The sequence below is a fragment of the Necator americanus genome, chromosome V (assembly GCF_031761385.1).
Source record: "Necator americanus strain Aroian chromosome V, whole genome shotgun sequence".
NCBI lineage: Eukaryota > Metazoa > Nematoda > Chromadorea > Rhabditida > Ancylostomatidae > Necator > Necator americanus.
Window position 1 is genome coordinate 10,575,762 of NC_087375.1, and position 24,805 is coordinate 10,600,566.

Below are 24,805 nucleotides of genomic sequence, written 5' to 3' on the forward strand. Positions count from 1 at the left end.
AAACGGCAGCATCTTTATGAGTAACCCTACATTCAGTAACTTTGTCGTAATTTTGAAGCAGTTTTTTTTTTTCACGGCCCATAAGAAGAGATAGTAATAACTTGGAGATATCAAAAGAGATTTTTTTTCCAGTGACCTGTCTTGCGTATTGTAGAGAAAGAACAAAGTCTATGACAAGGAAGTATTCGATACAATTTTCTCCCAAATAAGAAAGTTATGTATAGAAAATAAACGTTCTTAGTACGAGAAATTTTGTGAATATGTATGATGTAATGCAGTGAACTGCATGATTTTTTCTTCTCTTAAGTTGATTTTCGAGAGTATCTCAAGCATTAATCGGTCAGACTTCCATACTGAACCTTCGTTCAAGGATCGCTACTGCGCGAACTAACCCAAGCCCAGTTTTTCCTCTCGTTAAATATTTGCTCTATGAACTCTGTGTACGTCAACCACTAGAAGTAATTTTTCACACGAATGGGATCGAAAGTAGAGCTAGTGACATTACTACAAAATGAAATTCATGTTGCAATCCAATGGCAAGAAAAGAACCGATTCAGATCAATAGAACGTACATAATCCGTTTCCACCATCGTACATTCACTATTGACAAATCGATTCGATTTTTTGAAATAGTCATGCGACAACAGTGCAATAGAACAGAATAGATATACTAAAAGTAGAACCATAGAAGAAGCTTGATTTCATGGAAATTTAAGAATGAACTGTAAGATGTAGTTTCCTCTGCCACAGAATGACTATCTGGAACTATGCTGCGTTGCATTTAGAAAGTCGTACACCCGAGCACTCATGTGGACATTTGGACGCTTTTGACTTCCAAACTGCTGAAAGCTTCGGATATAACGAATGAGAAACACTACATATTTTTATGTAATCTGCTGTCGAAACCTCCGCACTTCGTTGCGGTTTTGTCACAACGGGGTCCTTGACGTCCTCGTAATTTTTAAATTGTAATTTTTTTTTGGCACGAATTAATCTTAGGAGCAGCTCTCAGCGTTGAAGCGCCAATTTGACGTCATTTCAATCTTGAGAGTCGCAGTAAAAAAAAAGAAAACATTCTGATTGCTAGTTTAGTCTTACTTCTGTTAATGGATTCTGTTTGTAAGTCTTCAGTTGCAACATATCCAGGATTATCCGAAGTCTATTGTGGTAGTGAGATTTCGATTAGTGATTATGTAATGCGTCCCATTCGTTATACTCCAAGCTTTCAACGTATGGCTATTTTTTGTTTGTGAAATGCGGTTGCCCAGGTAGCGTTTAGCAACAGAGAACGATTAAAACTGGCAAGACTTCGTGAAATTACAGTACAGTTGCGGCGCTCCCAACATACATTGGTCATTCAATAGGTGTCACAGCCGGGTGCCGTTTCTGTGTGCGCCGAGACCGGCGATTGTGCATCCACTTCGACATCGCTACGCGTATTTGCCTGGTGGCATACGGATTATTAAATGCGAATAGGCGCTTAATCTATGCTGATTGTTTGCCGCTGGACTGGGATCGTTGGTCGCAAAAATGGTGAGTGTTGTTCTTTTTTTCGCAGTGTCTAATCGACATTGTTTTGACATGATTTATTCTCGTCTGTCATTGGTCATTGGTGATGCTTGAAGCTGTTTTCGGTTTGTTTCATTCTTTGTTTGGATATATGCAAGCAGCTACTTTGTCCGTTTTTGGTTTGTTCCTTCATCTAATAGTTGCCTACAAATAGATAGTTGTATTTATTTATTCTCGTCTCTTTTATTCGCGACCATTTCTATATATTCTTGCGTCTTCGTCTTTTAGGCAAGTAAACGTGAATTTGTTTAGAATGAACCTAAACTTACGCTTTAGCGTGACTATTGTTTCTATTTTCTATTTCACGCTAAAGTGAATTAGCTGTTGAGTATCCCGATATGTAATTTTGGTCGTGTTTCTCTTTTATTTTTTTTCGTAATACTCTCTTCGTGTTTCTAAAGGGGTAAGTTTCAAATGAGTAGGATTTCACCTTATTTGTGAAATCGGCATGTAGATGTGCGTCGCACTGACAGTGTGATCGATTGACTATGTATGCACGTAGTGAATCAGATGGATTCTCTTTTTTTATAGTTCTTTTTTCTTCGCTCTGAAACAATCCTATCTCAAAAATAGCAGTATAAGTAGAGTCCAGTAGAATATTTGGGACATACCTCTGAGCTTTTCTGCCCCAACATCTCCTTTTTTCCTAAAGTTATCGTTATTGATAACATCTTTTTTTTTATTCGATTTCTCCACTAACGTTTTCTTCTGTGAAAAACGTCTATCTTTTTTTTTTGTTGATCTTTTAGTTTTGTTACCTGTTTCTAACGTCGTTATCAGGGTGTCATTATTGTCCATGACATAACGGCCTACGTCTGAACAAAAAAAAAAATCAGACCTAAGCATTGGCGACATTCTTCCGGGTCAATGGTTCAGGAGGTTCAGTTTAGTCGAGAAGTAGTAGTAGGATTCCGATTTTAAGTTGATTAACGGATTATAGCTTACTTTCCAGCAAACGGTGCGGCCATTAACGCTGGAAACTTGTCCTGGTTGAACCAGCTTCTGTCTTCTTACCCAGTCTTTCAAAAAATCCTAGATCTAGTAGTCACCAGTGTTCCCTACTTCAACTAGTAATTCTGGATCTTCAATTACAGGGAATTTCAAAAGGATAGGCGGATCCAACGTACGCTATTAATCGTTGAAATCATTTTTTGACTCGCCGAAACATTTCATTGGCATGATTTTGTGGTAATTGGCAAGATGAGAAAGATTCAATGGCATTTATGGAATCCTCTTTAAAAAGGCGATTTATCTTTATAGAAGTGTTTGAGTAGAGGTTCTACTTCAAGGGTGTTGTGGCAAAAAACGGGTGTATGAATGGGAGGGCTTCGATGCGGTCACCTTTTCGTCCAGTTTCCACTAGTCGTGATTGTCTCGAGATATTCATGATAAAACGTATGTTAACAGCTCTTTCATGAGATTTCAGGAATGGGAATTCCTATGGAAAATCTACAGTTTCTTGCTGCGGTGTGAATTTGAGCGGATTCTTATGATTAAAGGCATCACCCCACGAATCTGGGGTGGTACGGATTTCAGGCGGGTAGTGCCTTTACGGGGTCGTAGATTAGGGGAAGAGGGAGACTCCGTTAATCTCTCCATGTATCAGTGTAAACGGACGACCCCGGAACGCTGTTTCTTATGACGTCCTCCATTGCAGCACGCCACCCTTGCGCCCCGCCCCTCTGCGATTCGTCCGAATTTTTTTTTCGACGAATCGCAGGAGGGGCAACGGTTGCGCACTGTAACAGAAGCCGTCGTAAGAAACAGCGTTGCGAGGTCGTCCGTATACACTGATACATCGGGAGATGAACGGAATAACCCTCTTCCCCCAGTCTACGACCCCATGTAGACATTACCCGCCTGAAATCCGTACCACCCCAGATTCCTAGGGTGACGCCTTTAACAGGTCCAATAAGAAGCGCAAACTTCTTGTTATGAGATGCTTTTACTCCGTGCTCGGACCTAGATCTGGTTCATCCATACTAAGGTTGCAATTATTTCCGTTTAGAAGTCTTTCTCTAGTCTCTGCACTTTCTTCCCTTACTCTTTTACCTCTACCACAATTTTCGACTTCTAATATTTCACATGTTTGCAGAAACTATTTATATTTGGGGTTTGCACAATATTAATTTACTTGATGATTTGTGAGACTTCAACTTCAGTTGAGAACGAAGAATTTAGTATATTAGAACAATACATACTGTTTAACTTGAGAGTAATGCCCAAAAACTAGTAAATACAAATGCTGATCACACATCTTTGTTTGATATTTTCAATATGGAACTTTGTTAAATTTGCGTTTTATGTTACAAACATAAAGTATGAAGCTAGTACTTAAAAGGCGGAGAAGGCGTAAAAATGTTATGTATTTTTTTATATTACGTATTTTTTACTTTTATATATATTTTTTAATTTTATTTTATAAAAAATGGTTTTTGGAGGTTTTTTCTGCGTCTGATGATTAATCATGTCTGATCTATTGCGAGTAAACGTTTAACTGTAAATGAATCACCTTAATGGACAATATGATGGTGCCGGAAATGCTAATTGCTTGCAAAGTTGTATGTCGGCAGTTGTAATTACACTTTCACATTCACTCGTTTAACTTCTCGACCGCACTGCGATCTTGGAAGGTTGATCTTTTGTTGGCAAACTTACCATCTTGCATTATTTCTGTGCAGTTTCACGAATTTTAATAACTTCTTTATTCACACAGTTTTCTTCATAGACTTGAGAAGAAACCAGTAGATCATCCTCAACATTCACTGTTTTCATTTGGACTACCAAATTTAGCAATAATTTGTGGAATTTCTGTTTGTTTTCTACCATTTCTTCATTGTCCATAATTCATAGTAAAATTTATAGAAGAATTTCGTTATTTCAATGTTGTCTTTTCGTCGTTTATCAATAGTATAACAGTCAATCTATAACAGCGGAAGCAATCTATTGAAATAGTTCCCATAAGACTTTATTGCTTGCTAGCTGCGTTAACACTCTGGCTGGCACTTACTATCGTTCGTCCTTCGCAAGAATTGCTGCTGGTTTTCAGGGTTATAGCTTGATATCTCTGTGTTTGATCGTTTTCTTTCCCTTTTGAGTGACCTTTTGCGTTCAGTGAATCGTCCTTTCCGTTTGGATTGAAATTCTTGGAGATTAAAGGTGCATTATATCGTGCGCAGCAGAGCCTTGTCAAAAATTCGACTCTTAAAGTAGAGGAGTGGAAGAAAAAGTGAGAAAGAAAAGTGGATAGAGAACAAAATGTGAATGTTTGCAAAAGTATCCTATTTTGAGTGGAGCATCGGGAGAAGTTAGATTTTATGAATAAATTGATAAGTTATTTAGGAAATGTCTAGGTGATTCTACTAACGGAGATGAGATAGGTCGCTGTCGATGTGAATAGAACGGTGAGAAAAGAATATGTGGGTTGCTGTTGTGAAGATGGAGTTTCCGATTGAGAATCAAAGTGAAAAGTTGAAGGGCCTCCATATTTTTTTTTCGAAGATGATCTGGTTTGCTTACCTAGGCTGCTTCGTTTTTTTTTCATACAATTTCGTCTATGCAATTTTATTGGTGTAATTCTTGCTTTCGAATTCGATTGAACATGATATTAGACATAATCATATGGGTTTGCAGTGATTGATGTTCAACAATAGAACATTTTTATATGTTCAAGGTGTTTATGGGTATATCTAAAGACGACACACGCATAGGAGCGATAGGGAGGAGCCGGACTCTCCTCAGGTGAAGGGGGTCTAGCTCATGTGGTGCACCGCAAGTGATGAGGATCCCTTCGCCAACCGTAAAAAAGTTTAAGGGGGTCGGAGTACCGGCTCCGAGTATCGCATTTATGGACACAGCGAATATGCGGATAGCCGCGTTAGACCGCGACGTTCAAGTGAGAAAGTAGAATATAAGAAAAATTAGGTACTAAGGCAGAGTTCCCTTCAGGACTAAGTTAATTTTAACATTCGAGAGATATTTGAGCACTCAGTTTAGTACCTTTTTACGGCGATTTTTGAAAATTTCATTCATAGAAGCTGTTTTACTATTCTTCTATCTACTCTCTATCGTTCATTTTTGAGAATTTCACTCATTATGTTGAAAATTATGCTGAATTAAAGGTTCTGTGTCAAATCGGAATTATATTACAGCTTATGTTATTGGTCCTGTGAGGTATTTATCTTTGGAGGAAGAAATTAGTACTATAATTTCTGGAATGCTCCGTTGATGAGGAACAACACTCTTCAGTTAATCTGTTCCATTTCAACCGTTTGCGATAGCCAGACGTGACGGCTGTAATGCATATGTATTGTCGCAGCTGCACCGATCCCTTGCACCACCCCATAGTGGCGGAGGCGTTTGTGTGTGCGAGAGAATCAAGAGCGAGCCAAGTTCTGTTTGCACAACGTTCGCTGAAAGTCAGGTTTCTTTGCTGGTTTACTTTTTCTCTATGATTAAATTTCGTCACGATTGTTGACTGGTCGAGGCTGGACAGAGTACGCGGACATCTGGTGCAAGTTCTGTTATCGGCCACCTTTTTCTCCATGTTCTCATGTTACGTAGATGTTGTTCTCTAAGAAAGGAGTATATGTGCGCCTGTTAAGTTATCCATCTGTCGTCACTGTCACACTATACACTGCAACAATCCCTTAACTATAACACGGACTTTTTTGTTGTTCTGGCCTTCTGATATCGTTTACGTCTCAACTCCTTCCTTGGCAGTGCCGATTCTTTCGGATTTCTCATTATTCACTCAAAATTGTGGCTGATTACTTCCATAGTTATCAGCTGTGGGTTTTCTATCATTGTTTTATTCGTAATAGTTGTTATTTATGGATGTTTTCATTAAAAAAAACCCTAGAATTAACTCACAAAATGAGTCTAAGTACTCTGATAAGCCTGTTTATCTGGTCTTATTTAGCCTGAACATGTTTAGGAATCTTCTTATGGCGTTATTAAAAGGAAAGTTTTTGACGAAGAGATAATCTCGCTGCGAAATAGAGCTATCTGGAGGAATTGGCTGTTAGTAGGGAACTAAAAAAGGAACAGAGTAAACTCTGAAAAATTGAACCCGGTTGAGGTCATAGATATCGCAACGGGTATCTTCGAATCTATGTGAAACTCTCCCTTAAGGAGTTTTCACGAAAAAAATCAGAATAATTTGAAAGGACGACTGGTCAATTCAGCAATGGTTTGACGTATTTTCGCGCACTGATTGGTCCTGGTTTTGTTGCTATTCTATATGTTGCGGTCCAATCTAACGTAAATCTTAAGTCTACCATTAATAATCCGTTTTTGTTCTCGAGACCAGTTGATTTTTTTCCACAAGGAAAAGGAGTTTTCTTAATCCCCGTAACGTTCCAACTTCATCTGTATCGTTCCACTCGTTGTTCAGGTGGATTAGCGATCCACTCTGTCATCTTAATCCGTTAGTAAGGTGAAATAGTGCATCTTAGGACAATAAAGAAAGTGTTGAGAAGTTAAGACAATTGACGGGAAATCTGTCTAAAAACTGGTAGAGGAGTGGAAATACACTAAGTATCGAGTACGTCAAGTTTTTAACGAAAACGAGCGTCACAATTCGCTTTATGTTTCTGAAGTTAAAACTAACGTTTGCAGTAACTTCCAGTGTTCATTTCTATTGGCTTACTCTTCTTTGGGTTTTTACAGGTAATGGGGTACGAAATCGTTAACTCTTAGGTAGATCAGAGGAAATTACGCAAAATACAACAGTTTGCACCCGTTTAAGTAGTGCATTTCAGTTTACGCGTTATTCTTCTGTTGATTATGTGCGTGTAGAAAGTTGCTTCGTCGGGCAAACTGATCAATGTGGTTGCTACCAATCCGTCTACGGATTTGTAGTCGTTGTGTCGTTTCATCTTTTCGTTGTGGTACTTCCAAACCACGTTTCGATTCCTGTTTACCACTGGAAAGGACATACCGTCAAATATTTTCTCAAAATTTGATTTTGACGAGTTCTTTCATAACGCTCTCTGTTATCGACTTTCATATAATAGATTCAACGTGTAAGGTCAGTCTAAGAGCATGTTGTGTCATTAACTTCTTTTATATTAGTCAACACATGGTGTGGGTTGAAATCCTGAATATGAAATCGTGAAAATAGCGGTATATTGTTGCACTCGGATGTTTTGATATTGAGATAAGCTCAGGGGGATTTTCCGTAAAATATTGGCCCTGACCGTGTGTGCTCGATCTATGGGATAAAATCCGGTTTTTTGTTTGCCTAATTTTCGTGGGCAGGTTTTTTGTTTGCTGGAACAAGTTATGGATAGTTGCATAATACTGGTCATAGCAACTAGAACTTCTGGTTGTCGACTCTTCAGCGTTATTTAAGAAGTTTGGATAAGAAGATGTTGAGATAAAAAGTGAACACTTCATGAGCGACGACTTGATGATTTATTGCCTGGGACTCTTGAGAGCTGGAATCTTAGCGTAGTTTTTCTAAAGAAAAGGATTCAGGAGAGTGGCGAAATTTGATAGCTCACACCTATCCAGATTGGGATATTTAGCGGTTTCGTTTCAGAGAGACTTTTCTTCTGGAAATGTTTTGATTTCTTAGGCTTTGACAACAGTAAAGTAACTAAGTACGTTAGGTATGTCGCTGTTACTTCTAAGTGATTCGAAGTATTCCAGGAATAATATCTCGTTTGAAAAATTCTACATTCAGTGTGTATCTGTTTTTCTCCCCCAGTGACATGATTCTGTGTGAGGATATTATCAGTGTTTATTCAGATAAACACTGATAATATCCTCACATGTATGTATTATGGGGACGTTTTTACTAGGCCTGTAGAAAGGTAACTTCTGATGGGGCGGATATTCTTGAATTGAGAGGCCTTTCAAGCATGAAATCATAAGTTTTTCCATCTCTGTCGTTTCTTTCCCTATGTCGAGAATTATGGAAATTTAATCTATTCGTAGGCCTCGAAGCCTTATGTGTTTTTTTTCCATACTTTCTCCTTCGAAATTTTACGGTCACCTTAATTTCTCATGTATAAGACTTAGTCTTCAACACGGTTGAAATTATGATCATTTCTTCATAAGTTAGCAGAGATAAAGTTTTTAAAAAACCATAAATATGGACATAGGAACAGATCTTTAATCAAAAATTTATGTCGACGGAAAATTCTGTCATTTTCACATCCAAAACTTAAAAATCTTCCTGTTGAGATCAGACAGCCTTATACACGGGAAATTATACAAATTATAGCAAAGAGCATAATTTCCGTAATTGTAAGTAACGGAAAAGTCTTCTCGTTCCTCTGCAGCGTCTGCGATAATTTATAGAAGGAAGGATAATGGGAAAAATCTAGTCAGAGGGCACTCAATCGCGCTATTTTCTGGATTTTCTATCTTCTTTTTTCTTATATAGTACCTGTAGCCCACATGCCGTAGATCCTTCAAGACTAATGCTTAGGTCTCAGGCCTGCGAATGTTTTAAGTATTTACTTCCACAATTAAGAGCGCTACTGAATCTTCCCGACTACGCTTTGCACAGGATTATGAGGATCAGAGATGGAGAAGATAAGATTTAGAATTGGTCTTATTTTAGTATGTTATTCAAAATATCGCAGCGCTTGCACTCTCACTAACACGTTTTTACTACAAAAATAATTTTCGCCTCGTTCCTTCTTGTTTTTTTTTTTTTTTTTTTTGATGAGAGGCTCACGTTCTTTAGGGTTTGTCTCATCTCGGTGTTCGTTTCGAAAGTTCTGTTGACTAAGTTCTGTTGAAAGACTACTTATGTCAGCGATGTTTATTTATCGGATATTTGTTAACGGTTCTCCTGCAAACTATTTTTTTTTCTGCTGAAAATCAGGGACAAATTCCGAAACGTGTTTCTCATTGGAATATTTTCATTTCCGTTGCGAATAGAGGAACATGGACAGATGCTTGTTGTCATCCAGCGATCACGTGGTGACGTCTAGACGTCCAGCCAATGATTTGATCTTAAAATTCGTGCAATTAATGTCTTTCGATTATTTTCCAAATACTTTTCCTTCATTGTAGCAGGTAATCGTGGCGAAAGAGCTAATCGTTATATGAAAATAGGTGAAATTGATGTTTACTTCCGTCTGGATATTATCTTACCATGTAAACAACGCTCAGTTTTTGCTTCGATTGTTTATTACGCTTATTTTCATCGAAACAGCATCCACCTTTTGAGGAGCTATGGCTATGACTTCGTTTTCATATTTCATGTTCAAAAATCATCTAAAATGTTGACTTTACTTGAATTTTGTCTTTTACATTTGGACATTCACTTCACGCTGCATTATTTTGGACTAGTTCTACGGATTTGTTTTCAAACAATATCTTGAATATCATGTTGTCCTGGATGTACTCGCTAAGCATATGTGGTGCAGAGGATGGAATTTTGTCGAGAAATTCGGCTGTAACCCTCTTGCCGATAAACAAAACATCGGAACTCGATTTGCTAACGAGATTCCCACGAATTTATGAGGTCTGCTGGGCTCTAAACAAAAAGTCATTTGCTCGTAGAATGGCTATTTGTTTAGATCTTACCCACCCAATTTCCGTCACGAGAAAATTAATCAGTGGATGAAATACATGGCGGGTTTCCTTCGTCAGTTTTTGCTTTGCTGTTCAGCGTTGGTGGTCGAAACCGTCACTTTGTACTCCTAAACTACAATGAAATAAGAACAAAGATTTATAGTAGTTCAAATCGAGCTCCAATAAAATTCCTGTTACTCGTACAATTACTCTTTTCGGTATTAGTACAATTGTTGAAGGGGTTTCAAATTTTTAATGTGAGACAGACTTGAAAAAGATTTTTTTCCTCTTCTTTCTTTTCAGATGAAAAGAACTTGTGGTCAGGAAATGTAAAAGTTAAGTGAAATTAGTAGGTAAAAACGACTTGCAATTTTTTTATTTGTTAATTCTTTCTGTTTATTCATTTTTTTTCTCGCGAAGGAGGCACATGGAATTCATTTTAAGACATTTTGGTCGAGAATTAATATAGTTCGATGTTTGATGCTATTAGGGTTCAAGAGCACATCGTCTCATCTCCGCAAAGGACGTCCCGCCTCTGCCATGATGTCACTTGATATTCTCGAATGAATTCTGTTTCTGTCTGCACCTTTGTGTTTTTAATTTCGTCCCTTCTGCTCTTTTGTGGCAGCTAATTCGAAGCTCTTATGAATATAAATAACCAGCTACTATTTTTAATATAAATAGCTACTATTTTTGCGGGGTGTTACAAAGTGGGGAAGAAGCTTTGAATAGATGGATTTTTGCCGAAGAGAAAAACATGCGAGGAGCTTATGTTTGAAGGAGAAAGAAATAAATAAGGTTATCAAAAGTGAAAAAAATTCTTAAGTTTAAGAAATTATATGATCAAAATGTGTAGAACTATTTAGCAAGGGTTGAGGAGTTTGAACTATTCCCTTCACTTATTCTGTTTTTTTTTTCTTTAGGAATCTAAACGAATTTTCGTTGATCCTTGTTAAGGAGAAATCTTTCTCTTCGATTGTTTTCTCAGCAAGGATTAATGAAGAGTTGAAAGGGATAGACTTCAGCTAGGGAAATTAGGATTTATTTTCTTTGAATGTTATCTTATCGTGCTAATTACGCTGTAATTATTGCTAATCTTCGATCACGGTCTAGTTTTGCTTGTGGTTTTCTCTAAATCCTACCTACGCTCGATACGTTTGACGTCGTTGAGCCGCTTTTATAGAAGAGATTTTGCTGACCAACGAAGCATTTTCGGTGAAATGACCGAAAATGCTTCGTTGGTCAGCAGAATCGCTTCAAACCGAACAACCGCCAATTGAAACTAATTCTCTCAGACGTGGGACTTCACTAATCGCTTCTAAACGACAGTGGCTCCTGTCTCAGTCTACTACAGTAGTTAAGGATTCGTTCATCTTCGAAGGAATTATATTCGAGTCATCTGATTAATATCTTGTGCATCGTTGCATAAATGCTGGACTGCACCTGCTCGTATAAAGACTATTATCTTCTTGTATTTAAATCTATTGTAGCTTTTACCATGAACAAAAAAAAAAACTTCTTGTTTTTCTCGGTTTCTTTCTCTTTTTCTTTTTCTTTTCTTTCTTCTCTCTATCTCGTTCTTCATTTCTCCTCATATTTTCTACATTTTCTGACTTTTGCTTTTTTTTTGTAATCATGCTTACTTCATTACACAGAGATTATTATCTCAAATTTCTGAATTGTTTCCAAACCTGAGATTTTCTCTTCGATTATGTTAAATGTCATAGTAGTTTTTTTTTTGGCTTTCTCACCGATTTCAAACATCTCCGGATCGTGCGGAATTCATTATTTTTGTGGATTTTTGCTATTCAGGAATAAATTGAGGAAAAAAAACACTGTTGAGGAATATAATTGAATGATGAATTTCTCTTTCGTTGCTTTTCTGGTGACTTCTATAATAGCGCCTTATGATTAGTGTTTTTTTTGCTTTGTTTACTTTAATTTTGTTTACTTAAACGTGTAAAGATGGGACATCCAACAGGGTCAGATTATTATCCCGTATTGTGTGCTACTTAATACCGGGGATCTTCTTCACATTTATTTACGATCTCTTGTAAAAGTTCATTGAATTATTCGTTAATCTACGCATCTCTGCAACTTTGCTGAGGATTCATCTGTGGAAATTGAATTGGATGGGTAGCGGTGGCTGTTTGGAAATTAAGATTTTCTTCTTTTCTGGCTTATTACTGCTATCCTCAGATGTTTCTCAATGTCTCCCAGAAAGTGCTGCATCCGTGGAACTCGGTTGTGGGTTCGGCTGTGAAAATTGAGAGGGGCGGTCACTGCTGGCTTTTCGAAGTGCGACGGAAGCCGCATTCGGTTGGAACAGCTGATGACTGCACTTCTGTGTGGAAATGACAACTTTCTTGTTTTCTTGCTCTTATTACAGCTCTCCTATGCTCGCATGCTTCTGTTTTTCAATGTCCAAAGAAAAAGTTGGTTGGTGAAGTTCGAGTACAGCTAATTTAGTTAAGATCTCGAATTCCTAACAATTAGTGCAGAATGTCCTAAATGTTTTTTTTTTTCGGTCAGCCGACTTTGTATTTTTGTCGTTGCATTGGGGTTGGGGTGGACGACGTGGGTGTTGTGGGACAGCTTTGTCGAGAATGACTGTGTGTGGAAATTTCTCTCACATGAAATTCATATTCAGCACAGCTCCCCAATCTGTACGCATCTAATATGTAGAATAGTTTCCCAGCGTTTCCTGATTTTTATGGTGAGCCATTTTATTAGATTCTCCTTTTTATTGTTATTAGTATTATCTTAGTTTTATTCAGTGAAATGATTGATGGCGTCAATTATTTGTTCATTTGATGAGAAAATTTTCCTTTGATTCACTTTCTTCTCACATCTCTGTACTTGTTTTGAGTGAGAAAATCTGGTATGTGAGTGTAGGAGCCAGCTGTCAAGTGATTTTCTAAAAGAAATTGTCAGAATTGATCGAAGGTTTCTATAAAAGCGAAAAAAATGCTCATAAATTTTTATGTCAAATTTTTCGTCTGGGATTTCAAGTGGATAAAATGCACTAAGTTGATTGATTCCTTTGAAATGCGCATACAAATCCTTTTAAGCAGTTATTTAATAAGAAATTTATCATATTTCTCTAATCAGGTCTCCAGATACTGTATTTGTTGGATGATGTTCTACTTATCTGTTTTAATGCTGAACATTTCCTGCATCAGATCTATTTATATTATCTACCTCATGATAATACATTTTCGTATAAATCCAGTAAAACTACCGATGAACACATTTTTATTGGTTTTTGCACCGAAACTGGTACTACTTTGGCGAACTGAATTAGTCAACTATACTTTGCGAAGATAAATTACTCAGAAAGTTGATTTTTTCAGCGTCCTTGAACCTTGTTTGCTGATAAATGCCAAGAATGAATTTACATGTAGGAAAAAATCTCTTATAATTCATGACTATTTTGAAGAAGATTGGTTTTTCCGCAAATATTTCACAAATAATTGTTGCCCTGGATACATTCGGGAAAATAAGCGTTCTCGCTAAGCTATCCTTTTTCACATTTATGGTAATTTTATAATGATTAGCGCTTACTTTTTGCTGTCAACGCAATTGAGGAGAATCATTGGTCGAGTGAGTGTCCTGAGCGAAGTCCTAATTTCACTGTCTCTTTTTGATTGACGCGTTCGAAAGAACTTTCTCTTTCTTTCTCCGTCGGTCTTCTCACTAATAGACTAACGTTCATTGTTAAGGCACCGAGACGAGACGGACGGGATCCTATATTTACAAACCACATGTGTTATTCTACCTGTGGTACATTGACCTCTCCTTCTATGTTTCACAAAATTCTTCTATTTTTTCCATGTTTTTGTTGATATGCAAACTCTTAATATTGGATGTAAAAGTGATGCATATGTTTGTTGAAATCAACCTTAAGATGTTTTAACTCGCTTCGAATTTACCATTTTTGTTTGAGTCATCAGCTTACAATCTTTTGCAATCAGTACATTTTCTTTCTATTGAGAGAAATTCCGGCAGATTCAAATTTCATAAAATCTGAGCAGGTAGTAGTCGAAATTCAAGCTGCCAAAATCGATATGCTCTTGAGACGCATTTCTTGCAGTACTCTGTGTTAAAAAGCGTTTCTCGCCAGGAATTTCCCAAGGAACCAGTAAAATGAAAATAAAATAAATTGTAAAATGGTCCAGTTAAAGAGGTGAATAAGGCAGATCCTCGCAGACAGTTTCCGTTCTCCTGCAATTTTGGTTGTGCGAGTCAAACGTTTCTATTTTTGATATTTTTTGGTCCGCTCATAATAACGTTGCAGTTTCCGATCTAATTTTTCCATTATGACCCTCTATTTTGATGGCCTGTTTGTTTACGAAAAAGTGAAGTGATGATTTCGGCGTCTGTCTTTTTTTGGCTTCGCTCGGTTTGTGTACTCTAGTCGAACGTTTTCGCCGCTTCAATTTGTGTCAAGTTGAGCAGAATGGTCTTAAAACGGTCAACGCAACTTTTTTGAATATAAGTTTGAGGTGTACTTTTGAGAAGATCGTTTCCGATTACTACCATTTCTATCTCGTGAGCATCTCCAGAACTACGACGGCCGTCAAAAACCACAAAAGGACGACAATGGCCCTCTCTAGCTTTGAGAGCTTTCGGGAATTCCATTGTCAGCGTGCTCTTGTTAACGGCTTCCTCCTCACTTCCTTACTCCTCAAAATATGATTAACTGCATCCGATTCACTGTCGCCGAATCTAATACTTGGCGTACATCTCGCTCATCCTGTTTTGGTGTTATCTTCGAGAAGTTAAAAAGAAGAAGTTTAAAAAAGCTAGAGAAGCGAAACTGGTAATGGGTTAGAGAAGGTAAATGGGTTGAATGGGAAGGGAATTATCCCCTTTTAAAAAGGAGTAGTGAATTATTAATTAATAATTATTATTTGGGGGCGGGTGTGGCACAGTCGGTTAGAGGTCCGTTGTAGCCACACGGTCGAGGGTTCGCAACCGTCTCGGGTCGATAAGTTGGTACCAGACTTGTCTGGGAGGATAAAAACACTGAATTGATCATCGGCTGACCCCTGCAAGTCATTGTATGGGCCAACACACGTTCCAAAACCTCAACGGTTACGAATTCCAGTAAAACGCGTTGGCGCATCCCAAGCGGATTGATACGCCAGTGACTTTATCCTTTTTTTATCCTTTTAATTATTATTTAGTTGGTTTCAAAATGACATACAATTTTATATAAAAGTATAGAATCATTGTAGAACATCTATATACAAGAATCAGCCATTAGAAACCTTTTTTTCCTCTTACAGTTACCTATTAGTTTGTACTGTTCTGATACCGAATTAGATGAGCTATTGAATTAAGTGGTTTGTTTACATGAAGCGAATCATGAATTTTTTTCAAAAATACAGCTCTTGGGAGTACTTTCAGACATTAATCCCGTTTCTATGCGAAAAACTCCAGCAGCGGCTCACCTTTACATCGTCTTGTGATCATAAGATCTTTCGGAATATAAACTCGATTTTTTTTTCCGCTAAAGTTTTTCTACTTCTTCTACTAAAGTATGTATGCAAATGACAGCGAATGACTGCAAATGACTTCTGAAAGCAAGTGAATTATTGATGAATTTCCACGTTAACTTCATTTTATTTGAGTAATAATGTCCTTGGTTCCGTCTTAAATAGTGATCTCCGACACACGTGCACCGTCGAGACCTTTCCACTCAAAGAGTCGTGCGTGAATTTTAATAGACATTTTCAGAGCATAATCGTTATTATTGATTCCGCACAGCGAAAATGAAAGTAGGAATATTCTACGAATGTTACTTACAGGTTTTATTGTTTTGTTTGTAACGTTACAAAGATTTGCGGGACAAAATTGTACTTCAGAGGGGAAGGGAGCCTCGTAACTATTGTTGCACAATTCGAAATTTTGTATTCACTGAAGGAATTCCTTGTAAGCATTGAGAAATTTCTGTGTTAAGTAAACAGAATTGTAGCTCTCACTTAGAAATGGACTTTTTACCTATGAATAATATTTTGGTTAGGAAAAATGTTCTTTAAAATATGCAAACACGTATGACTCTCATCGTGAGCGTTGGAACAGTTACGGAATATTATGGAATATAATTTATGTATTTCTGGTGTGGATAGGGGTTATGGTGAGAGGTTCTGCTGTAACTGCTCGATCGATGGTTTGAAACTGTTCTAGCGCCTACCAAGCCTTCAATTGGTATTCTGGATCGTCAGATAGCACTAGACTTGTGTGGGAGGATAAAACAGTGATGTGATGCTTCTGCTGTGCCCTGTCGCTAGTCATTACAGTGGCCAAACATACGTTTATAAACTTCACACGATCCTGAATAAAAGTCGGGCATCTGTGTGTGGATCAGAAGCGGATTGGGCAGCACAACACCATTTATCCTTCATCCTTTAATTTATGGACATCATGACCGTCCATGGAGCGGGTGTAGTGTAGCGATTAGAGGTTCCGCTTCCTGCTCGATTGATCGGAAGTTCGAATCCGCCCTAATGCCAACCAAGCTTTTCATCCCTCCGGGGTCGATAAATTGGTACCAGATTTGCCTGGGAGGATAAAAAACACTGACTTGACACATCGGCTAGCCCCAGCAAGTCATTGTATTGGCCAGTTACATGTTCGTGAACCTCAAACGATTTTGAATTGAAGTGAACGTGGGGGCGCATCCCAAGCGGATTGATTAACGCCAGAAACGTTATCCTTTATCCTTTGTGACCGTCCAAGCCTTATTTGAACAGCCGTGACTGATGTCACGAATTGTTCCATTTGATGACGTGTTCTATGTGTGACATAGGCTGTAGATTATTTCCAAACATTTCCAGTTTCCTTCCAAGTATGTTAGTTTTATACCTATGGATCGGGATGCGTCTCCTCAAAGTTGTTCAAAGTTCTTAGAAGTCTTTTTTTCCTTTCTTGAACGAAAAATTCTTGTTGACCCTCGTAGATTTTTACTAAAGGCAGCTTGGGACGAAATTGACGCCTTGTGCAAACCTGATGGAAAACAAGTGAGTTCGAGTGTAGATCACGAATATGAGCGTGGCTCCACTCAACTTCGCTCATCATCCTAAAAAAAGACACTTGTTCCGAGGTACGTGAAAACGCGCCACCCTTGCGCACGCACCGCGTCCACGAGCGAGCGGTCGAAGATCGATGAGGTCTCCTCACTAGCCTATGTGATTAAAACCAATGATTAGGTTGCTGAAAGGACTGGAGCGTATAAAAAGGGACGCTTCTTAACGTACCGCCTAGGAAAAAACTGTTTCTCGCCGTTTTTTAGGACGATTAGAGGGAGCTGAGTGGGGCCGCCCTCGTACTCGTAATCTACACCCGAACTCTATTTTTTCTAGCAGGTTTCTACAGTTTCGTGATACGTTTTCTTTGACAAAACTTTACCAGACTCAACAAGAATTTTTCGTAGTTATCGCAGCGACTGTCCTTCTCATTTCTTTCAGAACCAGATCTTCCTGAGCCATGAAGGACGTTGTTTTCTCTCTTTATTTATTTATTTTTTTCCTTGTAATGTTTTCTGTTTGGCGTCAACGTTTCGCTGGTTGAAAAAGCTTTTGAAAAACATCTGTCTATTTCCTAAGAATTAATCATTGCTTTCTCAATGAGAGCTGCCTATGAAGAATGAGTTTTTGTTTGTGAAGTTTTGATTTTTCATTGCTCATGACTTTCACATTAACTTTCAGTCTTCAAAGGTTGGACTGCGTTGTGCTCTCAAATTTAATCCTCCGCCTTTTTTTGTTGTTGAAAACTTTGGAAATAGCTGGGCTGCATGTTGGATTGATTTCTCCTCAGAATTCAGGACAACTATAATGAAATTCCGTGGATTCAGTTTGTCGTTGCCGACTTGTTTTCGGTCATTTTTAACATTTTGCGATTTTCCTGCTAGTTTAAGGTTTCAAGAGTTGCAAATAAGTTGTTTATTGTGTACTAGATTTTCGGTGGAATTGCGTTTCTCTTCCTAGAGTTCGATTATAGAAAGGAGCCGTATGGTTTGCCGCTGATCCATGTTGTTGTGTACTATGCTTATGTTTACTATGTTTTGTATTTTTTAGAACAACATGTTTCTCTTCATTGATTTCGTTCCTTATTTATCTTTGTTTTATTTCACAAAGTAATTTTTGCTATGGAGTGTTAGTGTTGCATTGAAATGCCGACTCTGACGTAATCCATGACTACTACCGAATTGTGTGTGGGCATTGTTTCTATCATTCCCAACGCCTCCGCACGAAAAGTAAAAGTGAAGGGGAGGATCGATTTTTTTTTCTTCTCTCCCAACATCACTCGTTTCAGTGGTCAATCGTCGAAATGCAGACATGCCTTTTGGTGATTATCTCGCTGTCGATGTCATCTATGGCGTGGGGTCAATGGAGAACTTACCAGGTTCGTGGCTGAAATAAAATTTGGGGAATTGAAGGAGTCAAATTTCCAGTCTTAGTGCTATCGAAAACCATCAGTGGATGTCATTTTGAACAATTTTCACGGATTAATTTCTATTTCCGTTTTTCTCTCAACTCAAAATGTGGCCAAATGTTTTTGAATTTGATGCGGAAAAATAGTTTAGGTGTAATGTTTCGGACAATAAGTGATTTTTGTCTGTCTAGTATGAAGCTAATTTAGCAGCTTTTATAGGTATGAACTTCTAAATTTATGAGCTATTCTCCAAAAGATTTGTTAATGATGGCTGTAAAATTTTGCGTTGTTTTTATTCTGTTCTGAGAATTGGTTCATTAATACATGGGGAAACTTCTTCCAGATTTCCGTGAATTAAAAGTTTTCGCAACATTTTTAATGAAAACCTTGCGAATTTGAATAATTTGTGTAAAAAAATAAAATGTACATTCAAATTTATCCAAATTTCAATTTCAAATTTATTCAAATTCAATTCAAGTCGATTTTTTTCAGCGATCTCACACGTTATCTCTACTACCGACAAACTCCACAATGCGATTGTGTAGAGATTTCATGAATCCGAGCAGGTTCCAAAAAATCCTCAAGCATTTCTTAGTTCCACGGGTGGTGGATACGCCTTCGCATCGACGCGTGGGAGAGGTTTGTAGTTTGTTATGTTGGAAATTTTTTTTGAAAGTGGTGATGTCCTGAGGACTAACCTTTTCGGTTTTGGTTACGTACTGTCATGACGAGCAGAGTAGAAAAGCTTCCTTGAGAATATTCCAGTAGGAAGAAAAATTTGAACGTTCCTCTTAATTGAACATGCTTTATGTTCTTTTCAGTATATCCACAATTACTTCGTTAAATTGGGATGGACAACCGAATGGGATCAATTTGAGGTGATTGGTGGTCTTTTACCATTTGTAGTCAATTGAAAAAAAAAAAAAAACTTATACTCGTTTTTCTTGTATTGTGATGAATAAGTTTTAAATTTTTAGGAAAATACACCATACGGTCGCAAAACTTTTCGCAACCTTATAGTGACAAATGGAGTGAAGGCACCGCGTCGCCTGGTACTAGCGTGTCATTATGATTCTAAGATTTTACCAGGGTTCGTATTTCAGTTTTTTTTTTTGCTTTTCTCATTGAGATTATTAAAATTTAATTTGTAAAGGAAGATTCGGCAAGACTGATTTTATTGTGGGAGAAATTCGATTTCTATAATTCCGCATATGTAAGGTATTCCTTTTCAAAAAAAAAAGCATAGGAGTCGCTCAGATAGCATATCTGGTTTTTTCGTTCATCTAAATTTTGCTTGAAAAAGAAAAAGAAATCAAGGGGATAGAAATGAATGGCTTCCTGGAGGATTCTCATTTGTTATGAAAGTTCTTAGCTTTTAATTTTATGTTCTTTTTATTATGGTTCTATTACTATTAAGAAGGAAATACGTGAATTAGTGTTATCTTACAAATCACAACCGCTGTGATTTGACCGAAATTTGAAATCGCACCGGAAGGGAAACCTCACTTCCTGTTCTGATAAAAAGAGTACTCAATCAAAAAAAAGCGGTTGCCGCAAAGAAAAGATCAGGTTTTTCTTCCGTACTAGTTGGACACTAGAAACCTACGCGGACCTTTCATGTCAAAAAGAAGACTTGTTTTCAACCAGTGAGACGGAATTGCACCGGAAACCATCTGATACATAGTAGGCGATTAAAATTCAGAGGAAAGAGTGAGTGCAAATTATTTTTCCCATACCTCCAAAGTGTGTTTTCAATTAGAGCCACTATCTGAGCCAGCTATTCACTTTCAGTGATTATAAAATGAACCTCGAAGGACACTCGAAAAAAAAAATCATTCACAGAGTCCGGTAGCCGTTATTATTCTTCCATTATGTGCCTGAATTCCATTGATAACCCTTATTATTGAGAAGAAAAGTAGAAGGAAAAAAGGGATATGTCTACATGTTAAGCTAGGTAGAAATAGAGAACTAATGGCAAGCACGATGAAGAAATGACGGGAACAATTTGTACAGATAATTGCCAAAGATGTCCTTAATATTATTAAAATAACAATTAATACCGGTTCAGATAACATTTACTTCTTTCATCATAGCACTCGTTTGGTTATGAAGAAAAAAAAAGTGAAAAAAGACGAATTCCTTAAATAGAATACGAATTAGGAAATATTAAATGTTCTTCGTAGATGTCACTGTGTCAAGTACCATATTAAACTCAGTTCCTCTTTTTCAGAGAATTAAAAAAAAATGTGTTAGAGCCTCATATTTGTTAGGTCGGTCCGAAAGTCTTGCACCTACCTTGCTTTTTCGATCCAGAATTTCAGAGACCTCGAATTAGAATTTTTGATAATTGAATTTGGTAGAACGTTCTAGAAGCTAACATCAGAGGTGTATATAAGGGCGCGCATTTCTATTCAACCATGACTTCAATAAACCAAAGTGAAATTGGAACCATCGTGTGCTACGAATTCCTGCAAGCCCACAACGCAATCGATGTCAAATCTTTGCTTCAAGAGAAATGTAGTATTCCGCTGGACTGCCGCCTATTTGTTGCAACACTTCGAGTCAGGAGATATTTCGTTTGAAGATCGATCTCGCTCTGGTCGCCCGACTGACTGGAGTGATGAAGCCCTGCGTGATGCTACCAGAGCCAGATGAAGCCCAATGTCACTTCGCGTGAACTCCCGACGACACATGGATGCGGCCGAACAACAATCATCAGGCGTCTTCAAGCTCTGGGTTACAGAAATGTGATGTCGATTTGGGTCCCCACGAATTGAGTGCCTCGCAACTGGCGACATTAGTGGGTGTGTGTCAGCCTTTGCTTCTGCGCTCACACAGGAAGGATTTCCTCCGCCAAATCATTGCAGAAAATGAGAGTTGGGTGCTGTTTCTTAATAGTACACAGCAGAAAGTTGGCTCCCGTGTCGCGAACCGAAACCTTCTTTTCGTGCTATCCTCATTTCATTTCATTTCGTGCCTCCGAAAGTGTCGAAAGGAGAATTGCAGGAAAAGAAAATTTTGCTGTGTTGTTGGTGGGATTCAAGGACGTACTATGGTCTGCTCCCATCTGGCTACGCCGTGACCGTTCAAGTCTTCTCTTTTCAGCCGCAGAAATTGGCAAACGCAGTTGGCCAGAAGCGGAAGAAAATTCCCCATGTTTCCCTTCTTCATAAAAATGCCCGACCTCACGTGGCAAAATTTGCTCGCCAGAAAATTTCCGAGCTTTCCACCGCACCCTGCTTATTTTTCCGAATTGGCCCCATCTGAGGTCAATTTGTTTCGGTGACTGAATGTTCGTCTACGAAAGAAAACATTCGATGATCAGAAAGATCTGGAAGTGAGATTTCGCGCTTCTTCGACTCACACCAGACTTTAGTGAAGCGTCTGGCATACGTAATAGATCATGACGGTCATTATTTTGTCGATTGATATCTATGAACAACAAAATTATAATTGTCTGAAAAAAGTCGGAGATTTTGTGCATGGCTTTCATACCAACATAATTTTTGGCATCTTTGCTGTGATGCTTTTATCATCGTTGTGAAAGATTTTCTCGAATGGTTGTTTTCATTTTGAAATACCATTTTTTCTTCTTTTTTTTAATCTTTGGGTTGCTATTCTCAGATTAGCCAGAATCTGCTCCTTAAAAATGATAAGATGGTAGTGCTGAAGATGAATTGGTAATTCTCTTCAGGATCTCCCAACGCGCTCCGCTTCTGGTATTTATGAACTTATTTCTTCCTTGTATCTCTGGGCAGCCAATATCGCATTCTCAAAAGGACATATCTATGAAAAAAATGCCGCCGTTGCCCATCGGTCTGCGAAACGTTGACCTTCAACAGACCGGTTACCTTAGCAGCATGACGTATCGTTTGCATTGTGCCGTAGGCTCCCAAATGATCATTTGATAATGATAAGCAACTATTCATAGAGAACAGTAGCGAAAAGATGAAAAGATGGTCATTGATTTCCGGATGAACCAATCAAAAGTGTAAGCAGGGGAAGCAAGTTGTAGATTCTTAGGTACATAGAACCCCCTGAAGCACTCTTTATTCGAAATTATGGTATTTATTTTTCAAAAGGTTTGTTTCTGATATAGAAATTACGTTCCTTCACTTAGTTTCATCTGTTTTTCTCAATGTCACTTTTACATGGAAAACATGGAGAATTTTAACGCCTGTCTATAAAATAAGTTAGAAATACGGAGTGTAGCGTTTTTTGAATAGATTTTTTAATATCAGCTGTTTTGTCGCTATTTTCTGGTGTTTGATATATTTTTTCTTTCATCCGGTTTCTATCCTAGTATTTCTTTTATGCTTGAATTCTTTTTCCAAAAGACCTCCCGTTCAGGAAGGTGATGATTGCCGCCACAGATTCAGCAGTACCATGCGCTATGATGATGGACATCGCTAGAACTCTTACCCCCTATATGTACAGGAGAGTTGCCGCTGTAAGTTTTCCTTTTGTTCGAAAAACTAGGATGAAAGCAAGTGTGAAAGTTTCCGCTGCTTTTTTTCTTCGGGAAATCTTTGGAATTGTAGATTATTTCATCGTTGAACTGACATCGTCCTTTGAAATTCAGGATGTTGCGCTACAACTCATCTTTTTCGATGGAGAAGAGGCTTTTGTTGAATGGTCAGCCACCGATTCTCTTTATGGATCTCGTCATTTGGCAAAAAAATGGGAGGCTAAATGGTATCCGACGACAACCGGTACCAATTTTGAACTGAGTCGCGAGATAGATCGAATTGTAGGTTCCTTGAGTATATTTTTAATTCTGTTTTTTTTTCTATTTTTTTTTCATTTACTCTTGTAATCCAAGTATTTTTGCTCCTTCTCTTTCTAGTTATAATTTATGCTACCTTTAAGGATGTCATGATGCTTCTCGATCTTATCGGAGCTGCAAACCCAGGCTTCCACAATGCTGCTGGGTTAGGTGCTAATCAGTTGTTCGCGTATTTACCTGCAATAGGTATGTGCGCATAATTTTATTCATTTATTGCATTTTTTTGCTTGGTTTCGTCGTCAAAATTTTAAAAGCGGTTTTTATATTTTTTGTTAGTTTTTCAGTTGCGTTTTTATTGTTACATATTGAATCACATCCTCATTAATAACAGTGGAAAATCTCACTTCTACATTTTTTTCCCTTATCTTCTGAAAAGTCCCTGCATATTTCCTGCATTCGACTAAAACCTGGTCATATCGATCGTACATTTCTTTTTCTTTTTCTTTCTTCTTTTATCTTTTTCTGAAATTCTTTAGCTTAATTATGAAGGACTAGGTGATTTCCACACTCTTGACTTTCCACAGATTCCACACTCCTGACTTCTTAAATTTGTTCTGGATGAATGCAAATCATTAGCTATTTAGAAATAAAAAGCTAGTTTTTTTTCTCCTTCCCTACGTGATGTGAGATTTCTTGTCGAACTCCTCCTAGCAATTTCTTCAATCGGTTCAAATTTCGAATAGTCTCGGTCTTTTAATATAATAATTTTTTAGAAGCCGAACTTCTGCAACTTGGCTGTCTTGGAGCTGTACGCAACGTCTTTTACCCGCAGCTATCCTATCATGCAGTTGAAGATGACCATGTTCCATTCATGACGAGGGGTAAGACCTGTTCTCGCCTCCAACAGCGTTTTTCTTTTTACCTTGACGGAACGCGATTGCATTCTATACATTTTAGGAGTTCCTATCCTTCACTTGATCTCGGTACCGTTTCCAAGAGTGTGGCACACGGATAAGGATGACGAGAGTGCTCTCCACTATCCTACGATCTATCATATTACCTCAGTTATTAGGGTATTTGTAGCGAAATACCTAGGAATTGCTCCCATATAAGAATTATTTATTTTAGTGAGGTTAGGGTAAGGTTGTAAATGATTGCGAGTACGGTAGGACAGTATGGTGTGTAAATAAATGTTGGCAGTTAGAGGGTAAGTAGTACTCACCGTAAAGAGCCAGCGGAAAACTTACTAGAAGCCCGTGATTAATTTCTCATAAAGTTGGTCGAGAACTTTCCACTTTTCTTCGAGAGCTAGTCCTCATTCGATTGGAATGAAGCCGAATTTGTTGAGAGCTTGCACATTCGAAGGAAGTTTCACTTATGATAGTCTTGAGATGCTGTCCAACCTCTTAAAATTAGAAGAAGAGCATCTAACAAATGATAGATAATTTTGGGACTAGTTCTCGCATCTCTTGCTCTGCGACTAATCGTGCATTTCTTATTTCCATGCAGTTCATTGCAGTTTATTCATTCAGTATA

The 24,805-nt window shown here is 37.9% G+C and overlaps 1 protein-coding gene across 2 annotated transcripts; it reads left to right on the forward strand.

Annotated features, from left to right (window-relative positions):
* Positions 1-1,530: 1,530 nt before the first annotated feature.
* RB195_013503 (uncharacterized protein) lies at positions 1,531-24,381 on the forward strand (the record flags this gene model as incomplete). Of its 2 annotated transcripts, none has more annotated exons than XM_064203350.1 (10): positions 1,531-1,533; positions 18,424-18,513; positions 19,036-19,182; positions 19,365-19,421; positions 19,521-19,633; positions 22,894-22,993; positions 23,126-23,293; positions 23,413-23,515; positions 24,043-24,150; positions 24,227-24,381. In XM_064203350.1, 10 exons carry the CDS (start codon positions 1,531-1,533, stop codon positions 24,379-24,381), a joined length of 1,044 nt encoding a protein of 347 aa, XP_064059230.1. The 2 variants fall into 2 exon arrangements, with proteins under 2 accessions (XP_064059230.1, XP_064059231.1); XM_064203349.1 differs by lacking the exon at positions 1,531-1,533 and adding an exon at positions 18,302-18,364.
* Positions 24,382-24,805: the final 424 nt, after the last annotated feature.